The 12,738-nt window shown below is 41.1% G+C and overlaps 1 protein-coding gene across 2 annotated transcripts in view; it reads right to left on the bottom strand.

The window, feature by feature from the left end:
- ttyh2 (tweety family member 2) overlaps positions 1 to 12,738 on the bottom strand; it is a 57,036-nt gene that overhangs the window by 30,853 nt on the left and 13,445 nt on the right. For both annotated transcript variants that reach the window (XM_076760521.1, XM_076760522.1), the window contains exons 2-3: positions 12,076 to 12,248; positions 1,834 to 1,945 (exon numbers count right to left, since the gene is read on the bottom strand). In XM_076760521.1, the coding sequence (XP_076616636.1) occupies positions 1,834 to 1,945; positions 12,076 to 12,248 (285 nt within the window). The remainder of the gene's footprint in view (positions 1 to 1,833; positions 1,946 to 12,075; positions 12,249 to 12,738) is intronic.

The following is a 12,738-nucleotide window of genomic DNA, read 5'->3' as shown; positions in this document are numbered from 1 at the left end:
AAAGGCTAACATGTATGGTTTATGTAAGCTGGTTAATGCACGTCACGTGAGAACTAATCCCAGCTGACGGTCTATTGCAGCTCTACCAACCGTCCGACATCAGTAATCACATAGTTCTTACATGTTTCCAGTTTAAATTATTCATAAAGTGCATCAATCAGAGCCAGACAGCTAAGAACTGCTCTCCATTAAAATCTGGGATCGTTCTCCTTCATCATCAGCATAAGAAGTCGTAACACGCTGCAGTGAGCGTGCTGTGGGCTCTGCACCGTCTCTGCAAAGTGTTTGTTGTCGAGGCCGTGTTGAGTTGCCACACTAAGTGGCTCACATACCACCACATTAATCTCCATTAAGATGACAGATGGTGACTTAATCCTACTCTTCAACAGAAAGTCACCAAAGGTCTGTGCCTGCAATGACAACATCAGAGGACCGCTGCTGATCGCACACCATCGAGGAGACAACACACAGCTAATGTTCACAAACAACATGTCAGAAGAAGGAAGATTAATATGACGCTCTCGAGCCAAGTCCCAAGTCAATCTGTACAAGTCACTGATCAATCTGTCTCAAGTGAGTGTGAACAAATCTCCAGTGAAGTCTGAAGTGAATCTACACAAGTGTCAAGTCAATCCACACCAGTCTCAAATGAAGTCTCATGTCAAACTTCACAAGTCTCAAGTTAATCTTTACAGTTATCAAGTCAAGCCTCAAGTCTGTCTGCACAAGTCACTTGTTAATCTTTACAAATCTCAAGTCAATCTGCATGAATCTCAAGTAAGTGTACACGAGTTTCGAGTCAAGTCTGAAGTCAATCTGCTCAAGTTTCAAGTCAAGTCTCAAGTTAATATTCACAAATCTCAACCCTAGTGTCAAGTCAATTTACACACATCTCGAGTCAGTCTGCAGAAGTTCTAAGTCGAGTCTGAAGTCAGCCTGTAGAAGTCTCAAGGTGAGACTCAAGTCAGTCTGCACAGGCGTCTCAAGTCATGTCAGACAAATCTTAAATCAGGTCTTAAGTCTTGTTAAAGAAAATCTCAAGTCAAAGTCTCAACTCTCAAGTACACAATCCTGTAGACTGCCAAACCAAACTGCAAAGTGCTTTCACTAATGGTGTCGACAGGTTGTAAACTTTAACTTTGCTCTTTAGAAACAGCTTTTTCAAAAACGTTGGGGAAAAATCCAGAGAGCGAAAACAAAATATCAAACTGCTTTAACTTTTCTGAGCTTGACTACATGGAGACAAATACCTCGTCATGAGTGTGAAATTGAGAAGTGTGTGTGAAAACAAGTCGGTGTGATGAGCATCTCTAGGATGGGAAGTGAGACAGACAAAAATAGAAGAGGATCATGCACACAGACTGAGTTAAAGCGAGACACAAGACAATTCATTGTTTATGCTGAAGCCACAGCAGCTGGGCGAAGGTGGAGCAGGGAGGGCGAGAGTGTGCGTATGTGTGTTTGTGTGTGAGCTGTCTGTCTGGGAGGAAAGAGGTTTTGTATGGAGAGGCTGTCAATTTGTGTGAAGTGGTAAAAAGCCATAAAAAGACCATAAAAACATTTAAATGCATAGTGAATTGAGCCCTCTGGGCTTTCCTCCTCTCTGGAGTGAGTCTGTGTGTGAAGCCTTCACTCACAGCTGTTTGTTTGGACTGAGATGGGCCTCGCATCTATAAACTGTGTGAGTAATGAAGTGGCACAAACTGAACTGAACGCTCGCAGTCTGTTGATGCCACTTAATTCATACAGGGACATTATGGGATGTACGTGTGTTTACGTGTAGGAGACATTCATCATGCGACACGAATGCGAGGAGGTGTGTGTGTTACCTACCAGACTGTCCACACCGTCCAGCGTGTGATTGGCATTGTACAGGGAGTAGGTCAACTGGTACACGCCGTCATTGGTCTCACTGTTGCCATAGAAACCCACACCCACTGCGACGCTGCCAAGAGAAGAGGCATGGAGGGACAGGTAAGCCTTTGTTAAATTAATGAGAGGAGCAGAGTACAACAGCCACAGCGCTTGTCTGTCCGCGGCGATGTCCTTTTCAATCACCGGATTCAAAGTTCGTCAGCTTCAGAGTCATCATCAGGACCTGGACTCAAAAACGAACGCTCACAACCTGAAAAGAAGGAATTTCTCCCTTTTCTGAAACACTGAGGCATCCTGCGGCAGAGATGTATTACCTACACAGAGTGCGGCGCAACACAAAACAGCACCTACACAACATTTTATGAATATTTCATGGCATATTTTTCACCCGGGCATTTGGGCATTATCATAAAGCAGTATCATCAATTTTTACAACAACCTTGACTTTTGGAGAAGCAGGAAAAAATGCAAAAGTAACGAGGCACGTTGGGACAATCCCTACGAGGACGCTGAAATGATATTTAGTTTATTCAATAATTAATTGCCAAGGTAAACGTAGTCATCCAAACAGAAAACACGACAGAGGACTGGAAAGGCAGAGTCGCCATGTGTGTGTCTTGGGGGAGCATCTTGGAGACTTCGCAGACAATTAAGGTTGTGGGAGGGATAAAATTAGACTCAATCTGAGTTTATGCGTCTTCCATGAAATGTTTTTGTGCTGCGAAGTTAACCACCATATCCAACAGTAAAACGCACTTATTCTCTTTTACTTTATGTACAATTCCAAAAAAAGTCAGGACACTGTAGAACATAAAAAAAAGAGAATGACGATAAAAACAACTTTCCCAGTCTTCTTTCAAACTTGTTTGAAACGTGCTGCTTCCATCAAATTCAGAATAAGGACACATTTACGAAAAACGCAGTTGTGGTCAAACATTAAATACACTGCCTTTGTACTGTTCAGCAAATGATGACATGTTTTTTGGACTTGGAGTTATACAATGTGCAAAAATATTGTTTCAAGAAAAGCAAAAAGTTGCACGACTGAAACTGAAGTCCGCCTGCAGCAAACCTACTTTTGATGGACATGCTTATGCAATGAACGGTTGTTACAGCAGGTAGAACAAATATAGTGTATCTATCGAGCACTGAAGCTGCAAAACACTGTTTGGATTTCTGTGTCATTTACGTAAACAACAGTATTTGAACCAGAAATTATACAATACAGTTTTTTGGAATGTGTGTGCATAATTTGAGAGCGCTTTTGCATATTCACTCATCCAAGGCTTTCATTTGTTCAGCTGGAGCATCAGCACAAACAAAATAATCACCACCATCATAAACACACACTCTTAAGTAGTCTCTCTGCGCTTCTTTATTCTCCAAAGTGCTGTGGCATTGTACTGCAATATGATGAGATTTGAAAGCAGCTACATAATTGTTGTCTACAGAAACCCCACAAGTAGACCAGATATAGAAACGTGTTGTCTCACAACATACTCTGAAGTATGAATGATGTCCATGCTACATTAGGGAGTCTTGCTAACGTAAAGAACTGAGGGTCACAGGACACACCGGCAAACAAATGAACAACAACCCTAATGCAGCAAAATGCCATGGTTTACCTGCTGTGTTTTATTATAGAGGTGGGCTGCATCACCTGAAATAAAGACAGCCTCTGCTAACCACAGAGGAAATTATTACCTTTTTCTGAAATAAAACATTAGCCTAACCTTCAGCAGGGGAAACAAGTCACTAAATGACACAGCCAAGGCCATAAAGCCACTGTAATGAGTAAGGCTTTTGGTGTTCACACAGTCACACTAAATTGGTCATAAAATGAAATGCAGTCAGGATCCTGGAGACTCGGGAGGTGACATGGCTTCACACCTCTGCTGACATATTTCCTGGGGGAAACTCTTTACGCACTGAGTCACCAGTTTCTCATGTATACCACCTCCAGTTTAATCCAATTCAAAAGCCCTGCAGTAAATCCTATTTTTTCTGAAGCATTTCATATTCACAAGAATTGATTCAGCTTAACATGAATGACAAATTAAGGGAAAAACCAACATTAAGTGTGTTAGTAAGACGTTTGGCCACCACGAGTCTCCAGGACGGTTCCTTGGCTGAGTTTCCTGGAGTGTCTGAAACTCGACGAGAGAAATAAACACCATCCTTCCCAAAAAAAAAAAAAAAAAAAACATTACCTCATTTGGTGTTTTGATGAGGGAAGTGCAGAGTGCTGTATTATAAGATGCTCCAAATCTCCTGTGAGTATTAAACTGGTTTGAGATCTGTGTGGTACATAATTTACATCATTCTCAAACCAATGTTTCATCTGCAGTCATTGTTTGCCCACTAACTTATTTAGGTTTTTCCTTTTATTCATTACCTATTAATAAAGACATTTAATTCTGATGCAACACAGCTCAACAGAAGCACAAACTATGGCCTCCGAGATGACCGCAGAGGTTGATCAATACACTGGACTCACCACTACATCAGCTTCATTATTGCAGCTACCTCAGCTGTTCAGACTAATACAGAACTCAGTTCATTATCTGACAGTCAATGCAAGTTAACGTGAAACAGGGAGGAATATCATTCCTCACAGTGTATGGCTGTTCGACTCTGATTTATCATAAATCAATATTTCATGATTTCATTAATTCTACAAGGTTTTATGTGCACGGGTGCCTTGTCACTGATCTAATAAACCATAAAACATCAATACTGCTTTCGCTTAATCGCCCCATCCACTTATGGCTATCGATCTCAACCATGTGTCTATTATTAAATACTGTAGTTTTTCACTATTTATCCATTAGTTTGAGTTAACTTCACCTGTTTATTACTTTTAGCTAACTCTTTCAGCCGTTTATCCATGACTTTTAGCTAACATTTCAACTGTTTATCCATTATTTTTAGCTAACAATTTCAACTGTTTATTGGTATTTTTTTAAACTAACAATTTCAACTGTTTATCCATTACTTTTAGCTAACTCTTTCATCTGTTTACCTTTTATTTTTAGCTAACAATGTCACCTGTCTATCCATTACTTCTAGCTAACATTTCAACTGTTTAGCCATTACATTTAGCTAACTCTTTCTACTGTTTATCCAATATTTTTAGCTAACATTTCAACTGTTTATCCATTATTTTTAGCTAACAATTTCAACTGTTTGCCAATTACTTTTAGCTAACTACTTTAACAGTTCATTCATTATGTTTCGCTGTCTATTTCAACCATTTATCCATTGAGGTAACTGTTAGAAGGTATTAGCTGTCTTGCTAACTACTTTTCATGCACTCTCAACACACAGTATTCAAGCGTTAAAAGTTGAGTTAATGTTTCTTAAATTTAGATGATGGTGTTTACCCCACAATCTTTCCACATATTCACAAGCAACTGCAAATGTACCTGCTGGTGTACCCGTGGTTGGGAATCACTGCAATAAACCACCACTGTTCCTTCACGAAATGTGCTCCAGATGAAGGCCAGAGGCAAGTCCGGTCAATACAGAACGAAAGGTAAGCAGGAGTCAGACTAAGTCAGACCCGGGGCAGCATCCTTAACCTTGTAGACTTCTCCCGGATAAGCGTTAAGAAAACAGAGCCTATAAATCCACTGTCAACTATGCTTCCTGCAGTGTTTGCCCGGAATCGCTGAAGCCTAGCAGAGCTGTTGTAGCTGTGTGGCGGTCGATGCTGAGAGCAGGTGGAGCAGAACAACAGGAGCTATTTTTCTAATTAGTCCAACAAGGACAGAGTCTCATTAAGTGACACCCTGCAGGTAAACCACCCACTTTTCAGGTTTTAACACAACCCTCGTGGAGAAAGGGAAGAGACACACTAAAGACTGGGTAGACATGAAGAAATCCGCTTGGGGAGAGACAGGAAGTGACAGATACAGACAAACCAAAACAGACTGACAGTGATATGAGCGGACAGTGTACACTGCAGCCCGTGTAAGCAGAGCAGAAGACAGACAGTTTACAACAAATGACATGACACAAAGGCAGAGAGCAAGACAACAGGACAAACAAAGATTAAGCCTCGCTTGATGCACCGACATTTAAAAATCATCCGCTGACGATGACGCAAAAACTGCTAAATTTCATTAGTTGGATTTTTTTTTTTCTTCACCACCGAAAAACATCACTGACAAAAGAAAACATGCCACAGGAGCTGCTCTCCTTTCATCTGTCTAAACACATCCTCTAATGCCACAGCTGCAGAAAACATATTGGATAAAAGTAGCCAGAAGAACATGGATTTCTTTGAACCACGCAAATATTTTAAGGGTAGAAGCTCATTAATATAAGGAAACGGGGAGGACGTGTGCAGCGAGAGAAAACATCTCTGTTTTTCTCTCTCAGTCATTCCAGTTCCCTCAGTGCTGCTCCTTGAAACATCCGCGGTCGAATCCAAAGAAAGAGAGTATCATAGATTTGAGCAGGCATGTACTGAGCAAGAGTCCAAACTGTCATGTTGATGAATGACAAAGTGGTTGAAAGACAATGAGGGGAATTCAGAAAAGGAACCAAAAACTCCAGCCTGCAGCAAAATGCCCTTAGCCACTATGAATAGACTCAGACATGTTTGCCTATTTGAGATTTTGCCCAAAAATGGCAGCAGTGACCCCCCTGAGAGGACAAATATATAATTTTATATTTCACTCTGGTCTCGTGAAGTCTCAGCTACGGCCATCTCAAACCCCCCCTTCGATATGCAGCAGCCTATAATATACAACACAAATAGCTCCCTTCTAAATTTTTCATGCACGCGTCTTGAAAATTTCCAAAATAGCCAATTTAAGGCCAGAGATGCAAAAAAACAAGTTATAAATTGTCAGCTACTAAAAATAGATGACCCCAAAACAGCGAATGAGGGTTTAAAAACAGTACTGCTGGTATGCTCTTATTGCCGGTACTGTAGGCATCCAATGAAAAGCTTCTGGCGTGCCAAAGCATTTCTGTATGGCGGCCAATGGAGGACAATGATATCATGTAAACAGACATATTTCTCTTTCTTTCTTTCTTTCTCTCTCCCTTTTCTTCTGTCCTCCATTCTCATTTCCAGGTCCTAACTGGCAACAGATACCTATCACAACAAACAAACAAACAAATTAATATTTCAAGTGTCCTGGAACGGAGAATAACTTCTGATGATCCATTTACATTTCCAACGCAGTGGAAACACATTGTGGGAAAGTCTGTGCAGTGGCTCTACCGCTCGTGCAAATGAAACGCCTTTGGGGTAAAAAAAGAAGAATACTGACAATGTTTTTCACTAAAGGTACTTTAAACTTTTATTTGTTTATTGGTTTACATCTTTCAGAAAGACAAGAAGAGACTCTAAGGTGTCGTTAACCTCAGCTCTAAAATTACCGCCATACATAAAGCTCCTTTGCAGTTTATACTGAGCAAGTCCTCATAAAAGTGCGTTCAAGCATTATGACTGCTTTATGTCAACAAACAGAATGAAGCTCTAACTCTTAAAAACAGTTGTAAGACAGGAAATAGCCAGTTTACCTTGTATAGATTAATATATACACTTGCACTTTCTGCACTTTTGGACTTGTTGGCCAGTTATCCATCAAGCATTTTGAATTTAACGTTTGTCCCACAGTTCTTCCTTGTGATCAATGTGACCGTGTATAAACTGCTTTGGAAATACTGTATTGAAGATCATACCAATAAAGCAACACTGGATTTTAATGCCAATGCAACCTGAAAACAATCAGTTCCAAACTATCATATTAACATACAAACTAGTAATATTATAAACTCTAAATTATGATGTTATAGTAAAGCAAAGTATCAGTACCTTTTTACAGCCCAGATGTCCTCAGTATGAGCAGCTTGATCAGTTACAGTACAGTATAATTACACAGTTAAGGTACTCCACCATGGGCAGGGCTGCAACCACAGCTGAGTGACATCTGCTATGGTTTCTCCAGTGTTAATTAGGATGGACATCCCAGCGTATCAGCTCCAGCCACTGTCAAACATAATTAGAGCCGAAGCCAGCAAGATTTTGAGCAGAGACAGAGAGAAGAGGGAGGACGAGTGGGAGGGTGGAAGGACAAGTGGTCAATTGCAGCAGGACACAGTGAAGAGAAGTAGGGAGTAAAGTGAGGGTGAAAAGCGGGAAAGGATCTGGACTGATGAGAAGGAAATTAACCAGTTTTCCTCTTCCCTGTCCAGTACAAACCCCACTGGGATGTGACTCTGGCATATCCCCGAGATTGACAAAAATCAAAGCTGGGAATCACATGAAGGAGAGTTGATTTCATTCGGGATGTTTCTCTCTACTTCATTCATCTCACAACATTAAGTCTTACAACTCAAGTCAAGTCCGTGTAAGAGCTTTAAATGTACTGCAGACCAAAACTGGTGACTGAGAGCAGAAACTCATGAGGAAAATGTTTACTGAAGTCATGAACCAAGCGAGAAGTAGGGTAATTTTCTCATAAGCTTACATACAATTGGACTTCCTTTTGCAACCAGTGGAGTCGCCCCCTGCTGGCCATTAGAAAGAATGCAGGTTTAAGGCACTTCAGTATTGGCTTCTCTTTTCAGACCCGTCCACTATTTACGCAGCCTTTGATGCTCAACCAGGATGCAGAGGTTTTAAGAAAAATGTGTTTGTTTTCTGGGTGCTATATTTCCAATCTACAGTTCTCTCTATTTAAAGCCAGGATGAGGCCTTGTTTCCAACCAGCTTTTGCTAACATCTCTCTCAGAATTTCCAGTGGTAAATCTGCCTCCAACATAACTGTTAGGGGTCCAAGCATGAAGTGCTTCTTGCTCTTATTAACTGAAAGCAAAGGTGCTCTATAACAAAAGATGGCCCACGACAAGCTAATGGTATAAAATGGTATACACTTCCTTTCTTCAAAGCGGGCACTGTCGTCTCTCTCTCCGCCAACACCCACCGAGCATTTTTGACACTAATACGCTACTGATGGACTTGTCCATGTCAAAACACTATATACAGTACAAATCTAACATCCGGGCTAATTTGCCGCTTGTTTCCATCTGCGTGCTTCATATTCTCACCCCCAGATCTCCAGACTTTGTGAAAATGTGTTGCTGAGACGGAGGCAGGTCTCAAACAAAGCTCATTTTCTATTGATTCGTCTGGACTAATATTTACTTTCATGACTACGAGGGTAAAAGACTCGGCCATAATCTGCGCTCACGTTCACTTCTTCCACTGGACTGAAATGACTCTGCATCTAGTCTCCTAAAGGGGCGGATCAGTGGCGACAGATACAGGAAAAGACTCTTAAGTGCCGTCTTGTTTCTAACCATGTCTGCTAAAAGTATCTGACTCTTACAAACCAAAGAGATATCTTTCTTAAATAGGTTTAAAATCTGAATCTGGAAGATGAGAGCATCCATGAGGGCTTCTGAGAGCATCCGATATGTCACATCAAAATGCAATAAGACTTGAATGTACTGTACGTGAACACAGTGTACATCATTACACATCGGTGCCCACAGTCCCCACAGGCCCCGGCCCCCGCTGGTTCCCACTTGCAGCTGTATTTTCACTCCTCTAAATTTGATTTTGCAACATACATCTTTAATGTGTGAGGCGACATTTTAAGAAACTGCACATGAATGATTAAATATCACGTAATGAAGACTGCTTGACTTGGTGGGAACAGAAGCCATTTGCAGACCTTAACGGAGAGAAACCGCCGAATAAATGTGTGCGACATCAAGCTAAGTGTTGTATGATTAGCGCTTTAGTGCTGTTTTTCCGAGTCGTGATTCAAAGTTAATTGGACATACAGAATGTTCGTCATCATGCTTTTAGCGACCAGTGTTTAGCTGTGAATTGAGGGGGTTAAATATTTTAAATGCTTCCTTTTAAAAACTCTGTTGGGTAATGCATTTTGCGTGTGTGTGTGTTTTATGTATATTCTTTCTGTTTCATTTACACTTCATTTAATTGGATTCAGTAGCTGTGGGCAGTGGCACAAAAATATGGCAAAGAAGAAAGGCATATAAATCATTAGTGTGATTCACCTATAGATGGTAGAAAACAGCAGCTTTAGCCTGCAGTGCTGAGCCTTCACGATATTCTACACGACCATGGCACCACTGTGTGCTTCCACTTCACAATGAACCTCTTCTGGAAAAGGACAGATGTACGATAATGTTGGAGGCTTAATTTAATATTACCCACTGGTTTCTAACCATGACTGTCACATGGCTGAGGGAAGTATCCACTCCTTTGGCAACAAATTCAATTAGCTGCTTTGTGGGGTGAGCACATCTCATTGACTGGCTTAATAGGCTCTATCTGGTGATGTAAGCGCAGAGTATGTCGCAGTATGTTTTGGTAGCTTGGTGACAGGCTGCGAGTGAATCTTTGCTCCTAAAGTTTGACAGTTAATGTTTGTCTGCAGCGCTGAGGGTTGATTTGGCACAGTTTGACACAGTGGCAGAATGTTAGCAGGATGAAAAGTTGGACCTAAGTAAAAATAATGAACTGCTCTCGGTTGTCTGTGTACCAGCTAACGGCTATAATAGTGATATCATTAATCTTCACCGCAGCTAAACATAATGCCATTTCACATCAGGAAAGTTTTCAGCTCAACGTAGACTTGATGAGATCCAGCAGCCTCCAGCCAAAACAAATCAAATCTGGTGCAACGCTCCTCACTGTTAAATCTGAAGGGAAACACTGGGCCAGATATCATCTCAAAAATAAAGAAACATCCTCCAAAATACTCACATTTTAATCATTTAAGTGCTTTACTGAACAAATTCCTCATATGTGCAACATGACAGCTGAGCTTGAAATTCATCATAAGTCGGTATTTTTTCTGTCTTGTGATGGTGACACACAATCTGCATTAATGGGACTAATGAAAAATGCCATTTCCCTCACCATTAGCAACCTGCTTGCCATCATTTGGATGGCATTATCCAGCCAGCGATGTAAACAGGAGGTATTTATAGAAGCAACACAAATAGGCTACGCTTGATAAACTTTATAGTCTGCTAGTTCAGGCAAGCATTAAACTGAGGGAAATGTTATTTACAAGAGGTGTAAGAGTTTAGTTTCAAGAGCGGTACACTATTCGTATTAAGACTTAGAAAGCATGTGGGAGGGTATAGTGACTTTTACTCGGTCAAATGTATATAATCCCTATAATACTTTAAAATATTCCTATAACTTGCAATGTCTTATTCTCAGCAGAGGGATTCCTGTCTCATGTGTATATGCTGTATTCGGCATAGTAACCTCCTACAAGTAATTTTTGCATTTTTGTTTGCAGACTCAGTTAGCGCATCCTGTCCACTGGTTCAGAACATCAAGGTGAAGAGATGCGCCCTCCAGTTGGCTGTCACAGGCAGTAATGCACATTCACACTCTGAATATTCATGATACACCCACATCAGGATGGTGCCTGACAGTCAGGATGCTAACAAATGCTATTTTCTTTAAAGTGAAGGTAAACTCAGTAAGACGATTGTGCCAATATCCCTTCAAACCAGAGGCCACAGCTTCCTCAGAAGCAGTTTTGAGAAGCAGTCCACACTGATGTTCAAGGAAAACACGGCTTTTACAAATATCAAAAAACATTCGCTTGTTTGTAAATCTTATGTCTGGTTTTTAAGCCACAAATCATACAAAAATATAGAGAGGACGAGGGTTATCGGAGAGATTTCCTCCACATCAACCACATCAATGTCTCACAGAGCTAAAAGAGTCTTAGCAGATACAGATCAAAACTTGATCTCACCATAAGGAACGAAAATAAGAAGCCCATGCTATTGTGAACCTAAACCAGCAGCATTACAGAACTGCAAACAGAAGGTATTTCAAAAGAGACTGGTGTGCTGACAAATACGAGACCAGAAAGAAAGACCTTGAACGCCTCAAGAATGGGAAAACAGAGTCAAACAGGCATATACGCACACAAAGCCTACGCACTATGAACGAGTAAGTTATAGTCCTCATGTGGGAAGGCAGAATGTGCGCAAACAGGCTGAGAGTCTTTGCAGAGAAAACATCATGCCATGTACAGCTCCCCGTTAGGAATACTGAATGGCCAATAAAGAAAATGGGAAAACACAGAGCGTGGCAGACGTCAACAGAGACAGAGTGTGTGTGTGCACTGTAATCAGCAGTTAGTCATAACATCTTGTCCTGCGTCTTGATTCTCTCACCATGTGATGAGGCCGGCGGCGACAGCGGACCAGGTGACGCAGCAGGAGTTGGGCTTCTTGCTCTCCTCCTCTTCATCTTTGCGGCAGCAGCACAAACAGCTCAGGTAGATGGCCAGACACAGCAGGTTGAGGCCGAGTCCTGCAGCCGCCACACAGCCCAGGAATATGAGAGACTACAAAGAGAGGGAGAGAAGGGGGGGAGATGACATGATACAGCTGAGTCAGAAAGGAAGAGCAGCAGCAGAGATCATGTTTTGCCTCAAGTGATGAGCAACCATTTTGACCTGGAATGTATAAGGTCACTTATGACTAATCCTTCCCAGCAAGTTTTGTGTAATTTGACTTTCAGGGAAATTTGCCCATAGTGTTAGTTCTCTAAGCCATTAAAGGGAAAACAATGCAATTTTGTTGATAGCTCATTACATTAAAATGCATTCAGTAGTAAGTTCACACTGTGGTGGAAGAAGATCATTTGCCTTTTAAAGTATAAGAGAAGGCAGTGACAGACGTTAAAAGTTAAAATAAGACACACAGACATTAAAAACATCCATGTGTCTGTGGATTGTTTACCAATTAATAAGTTGAGAGTCCCTGAGTAATGAAAACTTTGTCTTATATTTGGCTTTTTAGCCTCTTCTAGCGTGCTTCATCTTCAGCCCTCTT

This window comes from Chaetodon auriga, chromosome 20, assembly GCF_051107435.1.
Source record: "Chaetodon auriga isolate fChaAug3 chromosome 20, fChaAug3.hap1, whole genome shotgun sequence".
Classification (NCBI taxonomy): Eukaryota; Metazoa; Chordata; class Actinopteri; order Chaetodontiformes; family Chaetodontidae; genus Chaetodon; species Chaetodon auriga.
Note: the sequence above shows the minus strand (reverse complement) of the source record. Positions and strands in the feature narration are given on the sequence as shown.